Here is a 22,057-nt window from a genome sequence, read left to right as displayed (position 1 = left end):
TGGTACCCAGGCTGGGAGGAAGTGGCCCAGGTAGCTTGAGAAAATAGGAACAAGTGGCCCTGGTTTTCACTGTGGTTACAGGTGGCCCTGAGCTTTCATGTTTGAACTCTATGTAGGCGCCCAGGAAAGGACAGGCTTTTTTTTTTTCTTTTTTTTTTATCAGTTTGCCCAGATGTGGGGCAGAAAGGGAAGCTGGAGGTGGGAGCTGTAAGTTATTGGCAGTCAGACATCAAAAAGACTCTTTGCTTGTTCAGACTTCTCCGCCAGCTGCCCCAATTACTGGCAGTTTAAGCCACATAATGAAGCAGAATTCTACCTACGAACGATGGTTCTCTTTCTCCCATCAAGCACTAGATGACCAACTACGACAGAATCCAGTTTGAGGTTATTTTGTCAGTTGTGAGTGTGTGTGTGTGTGTGTGTGTGTGTGTGTTCACATCTTCTTGATCTTCTTTCACCCTCTTGAAAATTTAGATTTTCTTTTTTTCCTTCAGCTCTTTACATGATATAAAAGTTGCCACTTTGGCATTTTTAGCTTCTAATTGTTCAGTATATCTTTTCTCTTTTTCTTTTTTTTCCCCACTTTTGACCTATGTTTTTCCTTTAATGTCATCTACGTCTCTTGCAGACTAAGGCTGGGTTTTTTGTTTGTTTTTGTCTTTTTGCCTTTTTCTAGGGCCACTCCCATGGCATACGGAGGTTCCCAGGCTAGGGGTCAAATTGGAGCCGTAGCCACCGGCCTACAACTCGGGATCTGAGCCGCGTCTGCAAACTACACCACAGCTCATGGCAATGCCGGATCCTTAACCCACTGAGCAAGGCCAGGGATCGAACCTGCAACCTCATGGTTCCTAGTCGGATTTGTTAACCACTGAGCCACGATGGGAACTCCAGGCTGGGTTTTTTTTTTTTTTTTAAAAACCTAAACTACGATTTCGTCTTTGGATCACAAATTGAATGAAATCCATTCATGTGGATAGCAACTACAGTTGCAACAGAACTTTTTCTGCCATCTTCACATTTTCTACCTGCCATATGGTCTTCTCTCCTCTACTATCCGCCTTCCACTGCAGAGATCCACTTTATTCTGTCAGGTTCAAATTATCCATCCTGTTTTTATTCAGCTTATTATTCCTTTCTTATTATAACCCCTAAGTCCTCTTCATTTTTCCTCACCTAATCCATGATCTAAATAAAAGGATCTATCGATTATGTCACTGAACATTTTATGCTTTAAACTACTAAAATGCAGCTGGGCAAGAGGGTCTTTGAGACGAGACAAAACTAAGAATCTAGGTCAACATGTTCAAGGACAAGAAAGACAAAGTGACAACAATAAAAAGCCAAGCTCTTCCACAATTAAGGAATGACAAAAGAGTGGATAGCGACACCATAATTACTGCAGATAAATATATTTATACATTTGTTCCATCTCCCTCGAAAAGTAGTTCCCACTTGAAAAAAAGAATTAGTGGCATTCGAAAAAAATAAAACTTACAATTCGTTTCTCCCAAAATCTGTACCTCGGGTTGGTTAACAACAATTCTCTAGTAACAGGTGAACAGTATAAGGAGACCTTCAAGCTGAAAAGAGAGATTAAAAAAAAAAAAAAGAAGTCATTTTAGTACCATCCAAAATGAGCCATCTGGGTGACTAGGAAATCTGTTTCAACATGCATCAGATACCCTGAGTAATTCAGAAATGGAGCTGGCACCAAAAGTGTTAGAATGGTTCCCAATAGGCCTAACCTCCAATGACCACCTCCGCCCCATCACTGTAAAGGGAAGGGGAGTTCCCATTGTGGCTCAGCAGTAACACGCCCGACTAGGATCCATGAGGACGCAGGTTCAAACCCTGGCCTCGCTCAGTGGGTTAGGGATTCGGCGTTGCCGTGAGCCGTGGTGCAGGTCACAGATGCGGCTCGGATCTGGCGTTGCTGTGGCTGTGCTGTGGGCCGGCAGCTGAAGCTCTGATTCGACCCCTGGCCTGGGAATTTCCAAATGCCTCAGGTGTGGCCCTAAAAAAATAAATTAAAAAAATAAAGCGAAGGGGAAGCAGCAGATGAGAATGAATGTTGTGTTCTCCGACCTCCCCAAAGGTTGGTCTTCACCATTCTCATTTTTGTTAGTGTTAGTATGAAAGCATAGTTGGTTTACACTGTTACGCCAATTCTGCTGGACAGCAAAGTGACTCGGTCATACATACACACACACTTTTTAAAAATATTCTTTTCCATCGTGGTCTATCCCGGGAGACTGAATATAGTTCCCCGTGCTGTACAGTAGGACCTCATTGTTTATTTTCATCTTAAAGACATGGGTGTTACAGGATCAGCTATGCCTGGAAAGACACCACCAAATGGTAAACTACCTCTGCTAAACGGGAAGGGGGAGCCAAAGTCTGCTTGAGATTTACGTTGTGTAAGTCGCTTCTGTCTGTGTCTTTTGGGCAGAAATCAATTTCATGACAAGCTTGAAAAATTCACCCCTAGAGTTGAGAGGTTAGGGGTACAATCTATGGCAGATTATACTTTCCAAAGCTGGCCACGCTGACGTGCACTCCAACCACACGGGAATGGACATTTTCCCTTGACGGGAGGCGTCTCCATTCACCTCCCTTGAACCTGGACAGACCCTTGCAACTGCCTTGGTCAACAGACTGGGACGGACAGAGCACTGCAGGACTTTGGAGGCTAGATATCCTGAAACCACCATGCTGCAGAGATTTGTTTAGAGACAGAGATACCCAAAGTGTCCCAACTATTTAAGTGTCCCCAGTCCAGGCATCAGACATTGAATGAATGAGCCTTCAGGTAAGGTCGCCCCCAAAAGATACCCAGTCAGGCAGAAACCAGCCGCTCCCACTGTGCCCTGTCAGAATCCCTGAGGCACAGCAACAGATAACAATACATGACGAGTGTTGTTTTTCAGTCACTTCAGGGGATAATTTGCTACGCAGCAATGGACAACTAATACATAGGCTCTAAAATCAGACAGACCTGGTGGGAATCCTGGTCCTGCCACTAGCTGTGTGACCTTGGGCAACTAATTTAACCTCTCTGGTTCCTGAGTTTCCTCATCTGTAAAATAGAAGCAATAGTAGTGTCTTTTCAAAAGATGATCAAGAGGCTCTAAAGAGACTGTCAGCTCCAAGAAGAGAGGGATTTTTGTTTTACTCACTACCATATCATCAACATCTAGTGTGTGTGTGTGTGTGTGTGTGTGTGTTTGTGTGTGCGTGCATGTGTGTATTTGTTACCATTATCATAAACACAGACTACTGATATCACTTAGCAAAGAAGCCTGCTGCTAAGTCAAAGGAGAAAGAGTCAAAAAGCCAAGACACTCCTTTCCACACCCAGCTGATTCCTGAACAACACAGGATTCCACAGCAACAGGCCACTTATATGAGAAATTGTTTTCACTAAATAAGTGCTATGGCACAACACAGTCCATGGTTGGTTGAATCCATGGATGCAGACCCGGGGATAGGGAGGGCCGACTGTAACGTTACACATCAATTTTCAACCACGACGAAAGTCAGTGCCCCGAACCCTCACGTGGTTCAAGAGGCAACTGGATATATCTTGATAATTTTGAATGTAAGCAATGGCTGTAGGAAAAGAACGTTGAAGGCTCAGCTTTAAGAAGAGAACCAACAACGCTATTTAATTCTTTATAAGGAGACAACCCTTTACACACATACACACCCTTTCAGAAACAAACATGGGAGTTCCCACTGTGGCTCACCAGCTTATGAACCTGACTAGAATCCATGAGGATGGAGGTTCAATCCCGGGCCTCCCTCAGTGGGTTGAGGATCCGGCATTGCTGTGAGCTGGGGTGTAGGTCTTGGACATGGCTGAGATCCCACAGTGCTGTGGCTGTGGCATAGGCTGGCAGCTGAGGCCCCGATTCGACCCCTCGCCTGGGAACTTCCATATGCCATGGAAGTGGCCCTGAAAAGAAAAGGAAAAAGAAAGAAAGAAAAATGGACAGAATGGAAAGACCACTGCTGTGCCCAATAGCACAGATGAATCATTCACATATAATGCTAAGTAAAAGAAAAAAAGTAGGAGAGTCTATTCAGTATGAAACAATTTAAATAGAGTTCAAAAACAGCCCAAGTTAAACATGACAACAGACGTCAGAAAAGAGGTTGCCCGTGGGCAGGGAAGACTGACTGGGGGAGGGACGGGGTCTGTTTCAGGATTTTGGTTCTGTCCTATGTCTTGAGCTGGGCAGAAGTTACACAGATCTGTTCACTTACAAATGTTTGTCAGACTGTTCCCTTATGATGTCTGTACATTTCTGTGTAGAAGTTACAGCTCAAGTAAAATTTTACTTAAAAAACACACACATAGGAGTTCTCATGGTGGCTCAGCAGTAACGAACCCAACTAGTATCCACGAGGATGTGGGTTTGATCCCTGGCCTCGCTGAGTGGGTTAAAGATCTAGCATTGTGGTGAGCTGTGGTGTAGGTCGCAGACATGGCTCAGATCCCAGGTAGGCACGGCTGTGGCATTTGCCAGCAGCTACAATTCTGATTTGACTCCTAGCCTGGGAACTTCCATACGCCGTAGGTGTGGCCCCAAAAAGACAAAAACACATGCACAAATAAGTAGCAACATGTATTACCTGCACTCCAACCTTCTTTTCAAGGTAGAGGCTCTTAATCCTTTCATGTGATCTGCCAAAAAAAAAAAAAAATCAGAAATATATTATTTTTTTAGAGTATTCCTTGCCCCAAGGAAGCTGAGTTATCTGATCATTTTAGGCTTCCTTTTAAGAGAAAATAAATGAGAGTTTCACTTTTAGAAGAGAATTGATTTCATGAGCTACTGGCTTTTGCTTCTGCAAGTGAGGCATCCACTGAAAACAGGACAAGAACCACTAAAAAATGGACCATCTCCAAGCCATCAGAAGCCATTTAAAAGGAGAATGATGTCCTACCCCTGGGGGAAGAGTCTAAATGACTCAGAGTAGCCAAAGAAGAGTGGGTGACCGGGTCTCCTTGGGAAATGCTTCCATCACTTTCCCTTACTCTCTTCTTTCATTTCAATCCAGCCACCCTTTGGTCCAGGCTCTCAGTGACCCATTCAATTCCAATCACTTAAGTTAGTCCACCTAGATATTCAAGTTTGCTTCCATGGAATCCTTGAGGAAACCATTCAAGCTTAGGCCAGGAAAAAAAAAAAAAAGTTTCATTACTTCTCAACCTACTATAACTGCTGGGTTGAAAGGTGGGTTATTGCCACCCACAGAGGCTTGCTCCACAGCTTTCCAAATTAACAAACACAGAAAGGCAACTTAAAGAGAAAGGTGACATTTAAAGCAAACCAGACAGCCACAGCCACAGCAACACAGGATCCAAGTCCCATCTGTGACCTACACCATAGCTCACGAAAATGCCAGGTCCACTGAGGGAGGGCAAGGATCAAACCCACATCCTCAAGGATCCTAGTTGTGTTTGTAATCTGCTGAGCCACAATGGGAACTTCTAATTACCCTAATTCTAAATGGAAACAAAAAAAAAAAAAGCTAGAGTAGCTATACTTAGACAAAATAGACTTTAAAACAAAGACTGGGAGTTCCCACTGTGGCTCAGCAGGTTAAGGACCCAATAGTCTCTGTGAGGATGCAGGTTTGATCCCTGGCCTCACTCAGTAGGTTAAGGATCCGGCATTGCCACAAGCTGCAGAGTAGGTCACAGATGCAGCTTGGATCCAGTGTTGCCATGGCTGTGGCATAGGCCTCAGCCTCAGCTCACTTTCAATTGCTAGCCTAGGAACTTTCATATGCCACGTGTGCAGCCATAAAAAAGTAAAAACAACAACAAAGACAGTAATAAGAGACATTACCATGGGGTTCCCATCATGGCTCAGCGGAAACAAATCTGAATAGCATCCATGAGGACACAGGTTCGATCCCTGGCCTCGTTCAGTGGGTTAAGGATCCAGCACTCCTGTGAACTATGGTATAGGTCACAAATGCAGCTTGGATTCCGCATTGCTGTGGCTGTGGTATAGGCTGGCAGCTACAATTCCACACTGACCCCTAGCCTAGGAACCTCCACATGCTGCAGGTACAGCCCTAAAAAGAAAAAAAAAAAAAAGAGAGAGAGAGAGAGACCTTACCATATTATACAATGATGAAGGGATCTATCCAATAAGATACAACATTTGTAAATATTTATGCACCCAACATAGAAACATCTAAATATATAAAGCAAATATTAACAGACTTAAAAGGAGAAACAGATAGCAAAAGCAGGGGACTTTAATATTCTACTTACATCATGGATAGAACATTCAGATAGAAAATCAGTATGGAAATATTGGACTTAAATGACATATTAGACCAGGTGAACTTCACAAATATATGCAGAACATTCCATGCAATGGCAACAGAATACATATTCTTCTCAAGTGCACATAGAACAATTTCCAAGATAGACCATATATTAAGCCACAAAGCAAGGTTTAACACATTTAAGAAGACTGAAATCATATAAAGCATCTTTTCCAATTACAATGGTATGAAGCTAAAAATTAATTACGGGAAGAAAACTAGAAAATTCACAAATGTGAAAATTAAGTTACAGGCTATTAAACAACCAATGGGTCAAAGAAAAAATCAAAAAGAAATTTAAGAATACCTTGAGACAAAAGAAAAACATACCAAAATCTTCAGGATGCAGCAAGATCAGTTCTAAAGGGGAAATTCAAGGGTTCAGTGCTTACCTCAAGAAATAAGAAAAATGTCAAATAATCAACCTAACTTTACACTTCAATAACTGAGATAACGGAATTCCTGTTGTGGCACAGCAGGTTAAGAACCTGACAATAGTGTCCGTGAGGAGGTGGGTTCGACCCCTGGCCTTGCTCAGTGGGTAAGGATCCAGTGGTGTAGGTCACAGATGCAGCTCAAATCTGGTGTTGTTGTGGCTGTGTTGCAGGCCAACAGCTGCAGCTCCAATTCAACCCCTAGCCCAGCAACTTTCGCAGGTGCAGCTCTAAAAAGAAAAAGAAAGAAAGAAACTAGAAAAAGAAGAACATACAAAGCCCAAAATTAGTAGAAGGAAGAAACTAACAGATTAGGGAAGAAATAAGTGAAATAGAATCTAAAAAGATAACAGAGAAAATCAATGAAACTAAGAACTTATTCTTTGAAAAGGTAAGCAAAATTGACAAGCCTTTGCTAGACTCACCAAAAAAATAAAAATAGAGAGAGAGATAGGACTCAAATAAATAAAATCAGAAATTGAAGAAGATTTATTACAACCATTACAACAGAAAAGAAAGGTAAGAAACTTCTGTGAACATTTATAAATCGACAAACTGGACAACCTAGAAGAAATGGGTAAGTTCTTAGAAACATACAACCTACCATGATTGAACCATGATGAAACAGAATACCTGAACAGACTGATAACTAGTAAGGATATTGAATATTCTTTCTACTATCAGTAATTAAAAAACCCCAACAAACACAGTCTTGGACCAGATGGCTTTGCTAGTGAATTTTACAAACATTCAAAAAACTCATTTTATGAGGCTAGCAATACCCTGGTACCAAAGCCAGACAAGGACACCAAAAAAAGAATAAATAAAACTACAGGTCAATATCCCTGATGAAATAGATGCAAAACTCTTCAACTAAATACCAGCAAACAGAATTCAACAATACATTAAAAAGATCATACATCATGATCAAGTAGGATTTATTATTCTGGGGACATAAAGATGGTTCAAAATCCACAAATCAGCCAATGTGATATATCACATAAACAAAATGAAGAATAAAAAATGATATAATCATCTCAAGAAATGCACAAAAAGCACTGAACAAAACTCAACATCCATTTATGACTAAAAAAAAAAAAAAACTCTCAACAAATCAGGTATAGAGGGAACATACCTCAACATAATAAAGGGCATATTTGAGCCCTCAGCAAACATCATAATCAATGATCAAAAGATGAAGACTTCCTCTAATATCAGGAACAAGACAAGACTGCCCACTCTTGCATTTTAATCAACATAGTACTGTAAGTCCTAGCCAGAGCAATTAGGCAAGAAAAAGAAATAATAGGCATCCAAAGTAGAAAGGAGGAAATAAAACTGACACTATTTACAAACACAACATGACACCATACAGAGAAAATTCTAAAGACTCCATCAAAACCTATTAGAACTAATACAAGAATTCAGTAAAGTTGCAGGATACATAAACACAAAAAATCCATTGCATTTCTACATTCTTTTTTTTTTTTATTGTCTTTTTGCCTCTTCTAGGGCCGCTTCCACAGCATATGGAGATTCCCAGGCTAGGGGTCCAATCGGAGCTATAGCCACTGGCCTACGCCAGAGCCACAGCAACGTGGGATCCAAGCCGCATCTGCAACCTATACCACAGCTCACGACAACGCCAGATCCTTAACCCACTGAGCAAGGCCAGGGATTGAACCCACAACCTCATGGTTCCCAGTCGGATTCGTTAACCACTGCCCCACGACGGGAACTCCCATTTCTACATTCTTAAAACAAACCATCAGAAAGAGAAATTTAGAAACAATCCCATTCACAACTGCATCAAAAAGAATATCTATAAATAAGTTTAACCAAGGACGTGAAAGACTTGCATATTGAAAAATACAAGACGTTAACAGAAAAACTATGATCACACAAATAAACGGAAAGTTATGGAAAGCTAATCCATGCTCATGAGTTGAAAGAATCAATATTATTAAATGTCCATATTACCCAAAGCAATCAACAGATTCAATGCAAACCATATCAAAATTCCAAAGACATTTTTCATAAAAATAGAACAAATAATCCTAAAATTAGTATAGAACCACAAAAGATTTCTTTTTAAGCAATCTTGAAAAAGAAAAGAATTGGAAACATTATGCTCCCTGATTACAAAATGTATTACAAAGCTAAAGTAATTAAAACATTATGGGAGTTCCCATTGTGGTGCAGCAATAACGAATCTGACTAGTATTCATGAGGACTCGGGTTCAATCTGTGGCCTCACTCAGTGGGTTGGGGATCTGGCATTACTGTGAGCTGTGGTGCAAGTCGCAGATGCAGCTTAGATCCTGTGTTGTGGCTGTGGTGTAGGCCAGCAGCTGAAGCTCCAATTCAACCCTTAGCCTGGGAACTTCCTTCCATGTGTCATGGTGTGGCCCTAAAGAAAAGGCAAAAAAAACATTAAGGCACTGGCATAAAAACATAGATAGATCAATAGAAAAAAATACCAGGCCCAGAAATAAACCCACACATACAGCGTCAATCAATTTATGGTAAAGAAGTCAAGACTATACAATGAAGAAAGTCTCTTCAATAAATTGTGTTGGGAAAACTGGACAACCACATGCAAAACAATGAAACCTGAGCACTGTCTTACCACACCACACTGCATACAAAAAATAACTCAAAACAGATTAAAGCCTTAAATGTAAGACCTGAAACCATAAAATTTCTATAAGAAAACATAGGCAGTCATCTCTCTGATGCAGGTCTTGGTGATGCTATTTTGAATATGACACCAAAAGCTAAAGCAAAAATAAACAGTGGGACTACATCAAACTAAAAAGCTCTTCATAGCAAAGGAAACATTAACACAATGAAAAAAACCTACTAAGAGGAGAAAATATTTGCAAATCATGTATCTGATGCACGGCTAATATCTAAAATATATAAAGAACTTGGAGTTCTCATTGTGGTTCAGTGGATTAAGAACCTAACATAATGTTTGAGAAGATGTACATTCAATCCCTGGCCTGCATCAGTGGGTTACAGATCCAGAGTTGCCGCAAGCTTTGGCATAGGTCTCAGTTGTGGCTCTGATCTGGTGTTGGTGTTGCATAGGCCACAGCTGCAGTCCCAATTTGACCCAAGCATGAGACCTTCCACATGCTGCAAGTCTGGGCATAAAATGAAAGGGGTGGGGGAGAACTCATACAAATTTGACAGCAAAAAAAAAAAGTTATTTTTAAGTGATGTTTTTTTAATGAGCAGATCTGAATAGACATTTTTCCCCAAGACATATTGTATGGCCAAAAGGTACACGAAAAAATGCTCCACATCACTAATCAGCAGGGACATGCAAGTCAAAACCACATTGAGATATCATGCCCATTACGGCTATGATCAAAAAGAAAGCAAAGAACAAATGTTGAAAAGAATGTGGAGAAATGGGAACGCTTGTGCACTGTTGGTGGGAATGTAAATTGGTGCAGCCACTATGGAAGACAGTACAGGAGGTTGAGGTTCCTCAAAACATTAGAAACAGAACTACAAGATCCAACAATTTCACTTCTGGCTATTTACCTGAAGAAAACAAAAACACTCACTGGAAAAGGTATCTGTGCCCTCGTGTTTGCCGCAGCATTATTTATAAGAGCCAAGACATGGAAACAACCTCAGTGTCTATCAAGAGATAAATGGATAAAGACATTGTGGTATACATATGCACAATGGAATATTAGTCAGCTTTAAAAAAGAATGAACTCTTGCCATTTATGACATGAATGGAGCCCAAAGGCATAGCTAAGTGAAATAGTCAGACACAGACAAATACTGCATGATCTCACTTTTCTATGAAATGTGAAAAAGCAAAAACCCAACCTCACGGATTCTGAGAACATATTGCTGATTAACAAAGGTCGGGGGGTAGGAGGTGGGAGAATCAGGTGAAGGGAGTCCAAAAGAAAAAGGAAAAAAAAGAATTTTTTAAAAAATGAATTGCTTGGACTCCCACTGTGGCACAGTGGGTTCAGAATCCAACTGCAGTGGCTTGGACCCCTGCGTTGGCACAGGTTCCATCCCTGACCTGACACAGTGGGTTAAAGGATCCGGTGTTGCCGTACCTGCAGCTCGGATTCAGTCTCTGGCCTGGGAACTTCCAAGGCCTCGGGTGCAACCAAAAAATTTAAAAACTAAATTAAAAAAAAAATGCATTGTTGGAATTCCCATCGTGGCTCAGTGGTTAATGAATCTGACTAGGAACCATGGGGTTGCGGGTTCAATCCCTGGCCTTGCTCAGTGGGTTAAGGTTCCAGCGTTGCCATGAGCTGTGGTGTAGGTCGCAGACATGGCTCGGATCTGGCATTGCTGTGGCTATGGTGTAGGCCGGCAGCTACAGCTCTGATTCGACCCCTAGCCTGGGAGCCTCCATATGCCGTGGGAGCAGCCCTAGAAAAAGGCAAAAAGAAAAAAAAAATGCATTGCTGTCTAACCATGAATAACCATCTTCATTATAAGATTTCTAAACACTGATCATAAGTTTAATAAGCTTAAAGCTAATTAAAACAAAATTATTCTTCTACATAATGCTTTTCCAGCTCTTTTACGGTTAATACATGAATGCTGTTGGAAAGTTCATTTTACTTAAAAAAACAAAAACAAACCCATAAACAAGCAGGTTATTTTGAAAGTCTTTTCAAATCATACACCAAAAATGGGAGTTCCCATGGTGGTGAAAATGAATCCGACTAGGAACCGGGGGTTGTGGGTTCGATCCCTGGCCCTACTCAGTGGGTTAAGGATCCGGCGTTGCCGTGAGCTGTGGTGTAGGCTGGCAGCTGCAGCTCCAATTAGCCCCTAGCCTGGGAACCTTCGCATGCCGTGGGTACAGCCCTAAAAAAGACCAAAAAAAAAAAAAAAGTCAAATCATATACCAAAAATGACTTTCATGTGCATTTTTGATGAATATATGTAAACACTGCCCATGACCGCCCCTGATGAAGGCAGAGGGCAAAGGCAGTCAAGCTGGGCTGTGAGGGAGACGATGTTAAACAATCACCCATGAGAAAAAAATCGAGGGAGTTCTCTGATAGCCTAGTGGGTTAAGGCTCCTGCATCTTCTTTTTGTTTTTGTTTTTGGTTTTTTGCTTTTTAGGGCCACACCCACAGTATATGGAGGTTCTCAGGCTAGGGATCTAATCAGAGCTGCAACTGCCAGCCTACACCACAGCCACAGCAACGCAAGATCCGAGCCGCGTCTGTGACCTACACCACAGCTCATGGCAACGCCGGATCCTTAACCCACAGAGCAAGGCCAGGGATCGAACCCGGAACCTCATGGTTACTACTCAGATTCATTTCCGATGTGTCACAATGGGAACTCGGCTTCTGCTGCTGTGTGGCGCAGGTTCAATCCCTGGCCCTGGAACTTCCACATGCTGCGGGTGTGGCAAAAAAAGAAAAAAAAATTTTTTTTTAAAAAGACAAAAAGAGAGAGAGAACCTGAAATAAACATTACCATTCTCATAAAAAAGAAAAAAAGAAATTGAATTATCCTAATTACAACCGACACACATGCCCTCGATGTATACATGGCGGTCCTCATTTCTCAAAAACAAGGCAGTCACCAGACCACACACTGACAGACCATGCGCCCTCAGAAGGTGCCTCTCCTCAGGGCACTCCTGAGCCAGGCTTTAGGGCCAAAGAATGAGTATGTCCCCAGGCAGGACTCTCCTTAATCAAGTTTTCCAGAGAGTTTGAGTCAGAGCAAGGAGGAGGCTGATCCTGGACTCTGCTCCTTGCTCCCAAACTAACCCTCTGGGCAGCATCCTGTTCCATCGAGACACCCCATCCCACCAGTGGAGGGAACCTGGGTGAGTTCCCTTTTTGCCACCAGGATGCACCCCAAGCCTCCTTTCCAGGGCCTTTGGCTTTTCCTTTGACCAAAATACATCAAATTAAGCTGCCCCCTGAAGGGGTCCTACCCCTCCCTGGGCTGCAATCTCAGGCCATGGGTCCCGTCTTGTCCTCTGGGCCTTACAGATGCTTTAAAGCCTGCCCTGAACACGGCACTGGATGGAACATGAACAGGCATCAAGCAGGTCCATGGCCCACCTCAACTTTTTTTTTTTTAGGACCACACCTGCAGCATATGGACATTCTCGGGCTAGTGGTCAAATCAGAGCTGCAGCTGCAGGCCTATATCACAGTCACGTCAGATTCGAGCCACATTTGCAACCTACACCACAGCTCACAGCAATGCTGGATCCTTAACCCACTGAGCGAGACCAGGGATGAAACCCACATCTTCATGGATACTAGTCGGGTTCTTAACCCTCTGAGCCACAACGGGAACTCCCTACCTCAACTTTTATCAAAATGTGATGTTGGGAGTTCCCGTCGTGGCGCAGTGGTTAACGAATCCGACTAGGAACCATGAGGTTTCGGGTTCGGTCCCTGCCCTTGCTCAGTGGGTTGACAATCCGGCGTTGCCGTGAGCTGTGGTGTAGGTTGCAGATGCGGCTCGGATCCCGTGTTGCTGTGGCTCTGGCGTAGGCCGGTGGCTACAGCTCCGATTCAACCCCTAGCCTGGGAACCTCCATATGCCGCGGGAGCGGCCCAAGAAATAGCAACAACAACAACAATAACAACAACAACAACAACAAAAAAAGACAAAAAAAATGTGATGTTAACATGTTTATGTGCATTTTTTTTCACAGGAGACTGTAGATCTTATCAGATATACTGTATTATTCTGCTCAGGCTTCAATAACAAAATATCAAACTGGATGGCTTTAACGAGAAATTAAGTAATTAATTTTTTTTTTTTTGCTTTTCAGTGCTGCACCTGTGCAGTACATGGAGATTCCCAGGCTAGGAGTAGAATCAGAGATACAGCTGCCAGCCTACACCACAGCCATAGCAACACCAGATCTGAGCCTCATCTTCGACCCACACCACAGCTCATGGCAATGTTGGATCCTTAACCCACTGAGCGAGGCCAGGGATCAAACCCGCAACCTCATGGTTTCTAGTTGGATTCATCCCTGTTGTACTACAATGGGAACTCCTTATTTATTTATTTGTTTGTTTATTTATTTTTCCTACCGCTGTCCCTGCAGCATATGGAAGTTCCCAGGGCAGGGATTGACTCCAAGCTGCAGCTGCAACCTACACCACAGCTGTGGCAATGCTGGATCCTTAACCCACTGCACTGGGCCAGGGATGGAACCCACACGGCTACAGGAGATCTGAGCCACTGCAGTCAGGTTCTTAACCCACTGTGCCACAGTGGAAACACCAAGAAATGTATTTCTAACGGTTCTGGAAGCTCAAGTCCAAGATCAAGGTACCAAAGCTGGTTTCTGGGGAGGCCTCTCCTTACCAGCAGCCACTTTCATCCCGTGTGCCTACACGGCATTCCTCAGTGTGTGTGTGTGTGTGTGTGTGTGTAGAGAAGGCCACCACTCCTATAAAATTAGGACTCCACCCTTATGACCTCATTTAACCTCCATCACCTCCTAAAAGCCCTTTCTCCAAATACAGCCACATTGGAGATTAGGGATTCAAAAGATGAATGGGGGTAGGGAGAGGACACAAGCCAGCTCACAGCACATCCAAGGACGTCAGCTTTCCCAAAAAGTTAAAAACCACCAAGAGACAATGTGGCCACCCTGGAGAGCAGAAGCTGAGTTCTTGACCTTGTTGAGTGTACATCCTCACTGGGAAGACAGACCCACATGGGAACAGAGGACAGGAAAAGTTATAAACTGCTCAGCAGGAGAGAGTATTCCTTAATATACAAACTAATGATGATTTCACAACTACAATTACTAAATAATAAAAGAATAAATTCAATAAAAAATATAAATACGAACTCCTTTAGGCAAACTCTTTCTCCAAAGCCACTACTCTGATGCATGAAGGCTGAGCCCCGAAGAAGCCATTCTTTATTTTTTCTTTTTTCTTTTTGGTCTTTTTGTCTTTTTAGGGCCACACCAGCAGCATACAGAGGTTCCCAAGCTAGGGGGTCTAATCAGAGCGTAACTCCTGGCCTATGCCACAGGCACACAATGTCTGTGACCTACACCACAGCTCACAGCAACACCAGATCCTTAACCCACTGAGCGAAGCCAGGGATCGAACCTGCCACCTCATGGTTCCTAGTCGGGTTCATTTCCACTGCGCCACAATGGGAACTCCCAAGAAGCCATTCTTTAATCCCGTTCGCCATCCCCAATGAGTTCAGAGACACCAGAGAGCCTCTGAGGTACAAACACCATCTTCCAGGAATGACTTCTCAATGAAAAACAAGACAAAACCAAAAATATTATTCTCCCGAAGCAGCAGAAAGGCCTTCACTGGGACTCACGTGTTTTTAGCACAGCTAGAGAGGAGGTCCAGCATTTCCTCATTAAAGAGTGATAAATTAAAAGAGCTTAGAGCCAGAAAGCAGACGCATTTCCCCAAAGCAGTAACTTCAAAGATTTCACACACACACAGCAGCTAGTCTTCACACCCACTGCCTGCCCAAGGGTCTGTTTTCATATCACTGATTTACTTTAAAATCACACAGTGTGGTATGTTTGTGCAAATATATCTGAGTCACTCCTCAAAAGAGCGGTCAGGGGTCTCCTACTTAAGCTACGCTGGAAATCAGCACTCCAAGAGGTAGCTTCTAGAATGCTTCAATTAACCTTCATCTCTGGTCAAGGCCCAAGGATGTGCTAATTAGCATACTGAATATTAAACCTGTTTTCATGGGTAAAAGTTACTGACCTATCCATCAGCATACCAGATGTTAAGAATGGACAATGGGGAGTTCCCGTCGTGGCTCAGTGGTTAAGGAATCCGACTAGGAACCATGAGGTTGCGGGTTCGATCCCTGGCCTTGCTCAGTGGGTTAACGATCTGGCGTTGCCGTGAGCTGTGGTGTAGGTTGCAGACGCGGCTTGGATCCTGCGTTGCTGTGGCTCTGGTGTAGGCCGGCAGCTACAGCTCCGATTCGACCCCTAGCCTGGGAACCTCCATATGCCGCCGGAGCGGCCCAAGAAATGGCAAAAAAAAAAAAAAAAAAAAAGAATGGACAATGGTAGTGAAATTGGTGGTACTCTAGCTCTGGAGACTGGCTAAAATGTAGAGATGCTCCAGACTTGCCTGGAGTAACTGGCCTGGGGACCATATCGTTAGGGGGCGACATTCCAGGCTTAATTCCTAACCACGTGCAGCTGTGAAATAACATTCTGGTTGCCTGACCTGGGCATCTGTAAGGTAAACCTCATCCCATCTCTAGGACAAAAGGAACCTTTCATACTGAATGTGAACAGAACATCTAAAAGGAGGGGGAGCTTGCACGTTGTCAAGCTCACAGGCAGGACTTTAATTTGAATGCGTGCGTGCTTGCTAATAAATGGTTGGAGGTATGGCAGAATTTCATTTAAACCTGTCTTTGTAACAAAATCGCGAGGATTTGGGGGAAGAAATAAGTAATCCTCGACAACCTTGACTATTGGGCCCTGGGAGAGCTTCCAAAAAAACCAAATAGCTGTGCCTGATCAAACTGGCCTGGGTCAGTGAGTAACTGGCAGTCGCTGCTCTGTCCCGCCCCGCGGGACCTATGAAGCGATAAAGCCTCAAATAGGCTGAAGAGCACGCCTGCGACAGGATGCAGTCGCTAGTCTCTCCCCAGACCTCCCAAAGCCTGCACTCCTCCTGCAGGACCCCTACCCCAACTTCCTCCTCTCCAGCCCCAGGGCTACCTCCCCGCGGGGCCAGACCCGCCGCAGCCCTGGTCCCCGGGAGGGGGTCGGCGCGCCGCGCTCACTCACCCTTGTGGCAGTGGGACAGGAAATAAGCGCGAGCCCTCAGATTCTCCCGGTCGAAACGGTCTATGGAGATAGTTGGGTACTCCGCCATCTGGCCCACGAAGGAACTCATAGCGTTGGCGAACACAGCCGACTGGGGGCCAACCCTCCGCGGTTATGCAAGCTGCAGCTGACCGCGCCACCACTTCCGGGAACCTGCCGCCATCTCCCCATTGGCCAGCCAGGCGCAGCCACGTCCAATCAGAGGAGCCCAACGGCGCTGAGGGCGATGCCAATGAACTTCCTGTCAGTTCCGGCCGCAGCCACTTGTGGGTTGAAACCCTCTAACCCAGCTGCGCTCTGCTGAGGTCGCTACTGGGCCCACAGCTGCGATGCCAGGTGGGATCAGGGTGTAGCGAGAGGAATGAGGCCCCTCCCAAACACCCTGGCACAACACGGTGTCGCTTTGGAGAAGCGTTGCCCGTGTCTGTGCAGGAACTAAAACAAGAAGGGAGACTGAACACCCAGAGCAGGCGGCTCCACCCAAGGAGGAGAAGCGGGAAGCGGAGCTTGAATTTGAAAACACACTGCCCTCTTTATGCTTGTCCACTGAGATACTGAAAGCCTTATTTTGCTTCCCTTCTTTTAAAAAAAAATATTAAAGTATAGTTGATAGCAATGTTGTGCCAATTTCTGCCGTACAGCACAGTGACCCAGTCATACGTATGTATACATTCCCTTTCTTATATTATCTTCCATTATGGTCTATTCCAAGAGGTTGGATCTAGTTTCCTGTGCTATACAGCAGGACCTCATTGCTTATCCTAAACTGTTTGCATGTACTAACCCCAAACTCCCAGTCCATCCCACTCCCTTCCCCCCACCCTCTTGGCAACTACCAGTCTGTTTTCTATGTTTGCTAGTTCTCTTCTTCTTTTTCGTCCCTTCCCAATGTCTACCTTACAGGATAACCTGAGAATTGTATGAGAAAATTGTATCTGTCTTGCAATAAATTCAAAAACTGTTAGTCCCCATTTTCATGTATAATCAACAAACTGAGTAAATAACAGCTCCTGATTACCACAGCTCAAACACTTAATATTAGGGTAGATAAGTAAAAATCTCAAGGAAAGCTTAGCTGCTAGCCTCCCCCACCTCTGCCCCTTTTGAGCTTTTGTGTGGTATGTGTGTGTGTGTTTGCCTTTTCTAGGGCTGCTCCTGCAGCATATGGAGGTTCCCAGGCTAGGGGTCTAATTGGAGCTGTAGCCACCAGCCTACGCCAGAGCCACAGCAGCTCAGGATCCCAGTGGCATCTGCGACCTACACCACAGCTCACGGCAATGCCGGATCCTTAACCCACTGAGCAAGGCCAGGGATTGAACCTGCAACCTCATAGTTCCTAGTCGGATTTGTTAACCACTGAGCCACCACGGGAACTCCTTGAGCCTTTATTTTTAAGAAGACAGAAAGATATACAGGGGGACGATAGGGTGATGGGGGAAAGCTCTGGAATTTTTTAACCACCAACGCAACATTATGAAAAGGTATGCTAAAGTATTAACATTCACCAAATAGTCACAATGACACTACCTGCACACTTTTGTAGCAGGCCTCCTTAGACACCACAATATCATTAATCACAAACAACTTCAACACTTGTGAGGTCCTACTTTGTACATAGCACCATGCATTACAAGCCTTGTGGTGGGGACAGAGATGACTAAGATGTGCCTGCAAGTCATTTTCAGTTTATTGGGAGACAAGAGCTTTGGAGACCATGGTAAATAAATGCTTCCATAGAGACACAAGGTAAGGTAGGAATAAATCTAGTGACAATGAGTACTAGCCGAGGAAATCAGGAGTCAGAATGGCACCCTCAGAAAAGATCAGTATGTTGCTGCAACCCTGGCAGTCAGCTCTATTCAAATACAGATTCTGATGAAATGTTAAGAAGGAGGAGACGAGGAAGAGGAAAAGGGGGGAGATGGATGGAGGGGGTGACAGAGACACCACTATCGGGAACCTGAATAAAATACTCTGCTGGTGTGTAATTACCATCACCTTTGATTTGGTATAAGATAGTCTGTCATAGGATAAAGAAGGGCTGTAGCTATGGCTAGGCTGTCTATACCTAAAACCAAATCTTGCACTAAGCCTGGGGTCAGCAGAATCCAGTGTGTCTACCTCTGACAACGAAGCTCGTAGCCACACAGGTCAAGATAAGGCTAATATTATTTGTTTGCCCATATGTTTATCCTCTCCTCCTATCACAGTGGACACAGTCCAAAAGCATAAAGGTAAATAGAGAGGCTAAAAAGATAGGGTACAGGAGTTCCCATCGTGGCACAGAGGAAACAAATCCCACTAGGAACCATAAAGTTGTGGGTTCGATCCCTGGCCTCGCTCGATAGGTTAAGGATCCGGCATTGTCATGAGCTGTGGTGTAGGTCACAGATGCGGCCCGTATCTGGTGTTGTTGTGGCTGTGGTGTAGGCCAGCGGCTACAGCTCTGACTGGACCCCTAGCCTGGGAACCTCTATATGCCAAGAGTGTGGCCCTAAAAAGCAAAAAAAAAAAAAAAAAAAAGAAGATAGAGTAGAAAATAGTGAAGATGGGTCAGCACATCCCAGAGACAAGCAATGTGTACTCTTAGGAGGGATGAGGTCAGGCTCTTGTAGAGGAAGATGAAATCACTTACTAGACTTTGGCATCCTCAAGATACAGATGAATTGGGTTTTCAGGAGAAGCTCAATTACCTGGTAACTGAGTCCCAGGAGGAATGCCTCTTGTGGATCCTGATAAAGAAAATAGTGAAATGTGATCTGGTCATTGCTATGTCCTCATTCCCCAGCTGGGAATTTCTATCCTTCCACAGTCACAAAGCTATCTAGACTTTCAAGTTGTCGATTTATTCTGTCCCAGAAGGTTAGAAAACTACTAATAAGTTTACGTTAACTACCTAAAAATGACTTATCGGAGTGGATTTAAGTTTTCGTTAGGAAATCACTCTAGGATATCCTGTTAATTTGGTCTGCTTGTAAATTGCTGGCCATATTTTGGACGAAGATAAACAAAGGAGGTTGCATTGCAGCCATCAAGCCAGCAGCCACTGCAGCCTCCACCCCCACCCCAACCTGCACCCTGAGAGTGTTCAGGGTGGAGAAAAACAGGCTACCAACCCGAAGGAATAACTTCACTAAGGCCAGACCCTTGTATCTTCCCATACATAGAAAAGCACTCAATTCATTTACTTGAGATGTTTGGGTTTTCTTTAATTAATAGTCATCGTTTGATGTTTGACTACATGGGTTTTTTGGGTTGTTTTGTTATTGTTATTGTTGTTGTTCATTTGTTTTTTTTGTTTGTAAAAGTTCCTCTATATTCTAGTGCCTCCCTCTTTGGAACAGATCCCCAGAGATATCTGAGAAGCTGTAACCCAGGCATACGTCCTCAGTCAGTCTGCTAAATAAAACGCAATTCTCAACTTTTATGCCTTTTTTCAGTTGACAATATAAATAACTTGCGCTGTAAATTGACTGTATTCTAGGCCATTCTTTTAGGAGAAATAAAGGCCCTCATTAGCGCTTCATCTGAGTCACTAGTATTTATGTGATCTTGGCTAAGGCTAACTTCTCTGTAACACAGTTTTTTCCTCTTAGGATGGAGGTAACAAGAAAGTCCACACTAAGCTCTGGAAAATGGTAAGCCTTCATTACACGTTAGCTATTATTTATTGGGCATCTACGATTACAGGCTTTCACTGATATGTGAACTGTAAAGAAATCAAACTCATAGATACAAAGAATAGATCAGTGGTCGCTAGAGGTGGGGGTGGGGTATGCAGAGACCAGCGGAGGTGATCAAAAGATACAGACTCCCAGTTACAAAATGAAAAAGCTGCGGGGATGTAAGACCCAGCGTGGTGACCGCAGTGGACAATACTCTATCATATACCTGAGAGTGGCTGAGAAATGGACATTAAAAGTTCTCATCACAGGAAAAAAGTTGTAACTATGTGAGGTGATGGATGTTAGCTAGACTTATTGTGGTGTTCATGTTGGTGCAATGTATACATGTGTCAAAACATGGTGTACGCCTTAAACTTCACAATTTTTTTTTTTGTCTTTTCTAGGGCCGCTCCGCAGCATATGGAGGTTCCCAGGCTAGGGGTCAAATCCAACCTGTAGATGCCTGGCCTACACCAGAGCCACAGCAACACAGGATCCGAGCCGCGTCTGCAACCTACACCACAGCTCACGGCAACACCGGATCCTCAACCCACGGAGCAAGGCCAGGGATTGAACCGCAACCCTGGTTCCTAGTCAGATTCATTAACCACTGTGCCACGATGGGAACTCCTGCAATTCTTTATATATCAATTGCATCACCATAACATTGGGAGGAAAAGGGAATGAACTATTAATACAACAAAACAACATGGATGAGGCTAAAAATAATCAAACGGAGTAAAACAAGCCAGAAAAAGAGGGGTACATACTATATTATTCCAATTATATGAAATTATAGAAAATGTGAACTGATCTAAAGTGACAGAAAGCAAGCCAATAATTGCCTGGGCACCCAAGGAAACAGGTTCATTAATGTGATTGTGGTCGTGGTTTCACAGGTCTATGAAAATGCCAAAGCTTATCAAACTTTATGCTGTTAAATATGTGCTATTTATTGCACTCCAATTATAGCTCAATAGACTTGTTTAAAATAATCAGAGAGGATTTAGGAGAATGTGAACAAAGTAAACCAGATTGGTGAGGATATCCCTTCTCTGTAGTTGACTGATTACTGCTTGGCTAATTCACATAATAGAAGGTGGTTTTTTAAAAAGTCACTATATATGTTTAGTTTGTTTTAGCAGCATGTATCGCTCCACCACCTGTACTTCTTCTTCTCACTTCCTACCCCCAATCCTACGATTGATTTAAAAGTGTTATTGTTCATCTGGGGAGGGGAACACTTAAAAAAGGCTACCCAAGGTTCTGGAAAATGCTAAGTGCTCAATATATATTAGCTATTACTTTTTACAAGGTGTTTACTAAGTGCCAGGCACTGTGCTTGAACCTGGACCTACATGAAGCAATCAGCCATGGTCTACCAAGAGCTTACAGTCTGGAAAAGGAGAAAATCATGGAAAGAAATAAACACAAAAGGTTTCACAGTGTGTTTGTGATAGAAGTGTTCTCGGGGTGTTGTAATGGAGGCCAAAGAGAGAGCTCATTTCTGCAGGAAAAAAAAAAAAAAAAAGCCATCAGGAAAACTTAGCAGAGAAGGTGAACTTGAGCTCAGCTTCCAGGCCCAAGAACCGCTGACATGTCCGAAGTGAACTTTTATTCAGTCTGGGCACTGAAAATAGTTCTTTTTAACCAAAGGAGTGGAATCAAAAGCGGTGAAATAATAGGCGATTAACAGTGTAAGTCAAGGCTCAACCAGCTAAGAAAGGATGAGACCAAGAAGATTGGGCCGAGATGGCAGAATAGAGAG

At 43.6% G+C, this 22,057-nt stretch overlaps 1 protein-coding gene across 3 annotated transcripts in view; it reads right to left on the bottom strand.

Moving 5' to 3' along the window:
- Window positions 1-16,755, bottom strand: part of DCLRE1C (DNA cross-link repair 1C) — a 42,616-nt gene extending 25,861 nt beyond the window's left edge. Inside the window, exons 1-4 of one of the 3 annotated variants that reach the window (XM_047754695.1) lie at window positions 16,586-16,755; window positions 14,904-15,053; window positions 4,639-4,690; window positions 1,499-1,583 (exon numbers count right to left, since the gene is read on the bottom strand). In XM_047754695.1, the coding sequence (XP_047610651.1) occupies window positions 1,499-1,583; window positions 4,639-4,690; window positions 14,904-15,053; window positions 16,586-16,694 (396 nt within the window). In that variant the 5' untranslated portion in view covers window positions 16,695-16,755. Of the gene's footprint in view, window positions 1-1,498; window positions 1,584-4,638; window positions 4,691-14,903; window positions 15,054-16,585 lie in introns of those variants that run through there. The other 2 variants (XM_047754693.1, XM_047754694.1) reach the window with 2 other exon arrangements.
- Window positions 16,756-22,057: the final 5,302 nt, after the last annotated feature.

Source organism: Phacochoerus africanus, chromosome 12 (genome assembly GCF_016906955.1).
Source record: "Phacochoerus africanus isolate WHEZ1 chromosome 12, ROS_Pafr_v1, whole genome shotgun sequence".
Lineage (NCBI taxonomy): Eukaryota > Metazoa > Chordata > Mammalia > Artiodactyla > Suidae > Phacochoerus > Phacochoerus africanus.
The sequence above is the reverse complement of the archived record's forward strand: the minus strand, read 5'-3'. Positions and strand labels throughout refer to the sequence as shown.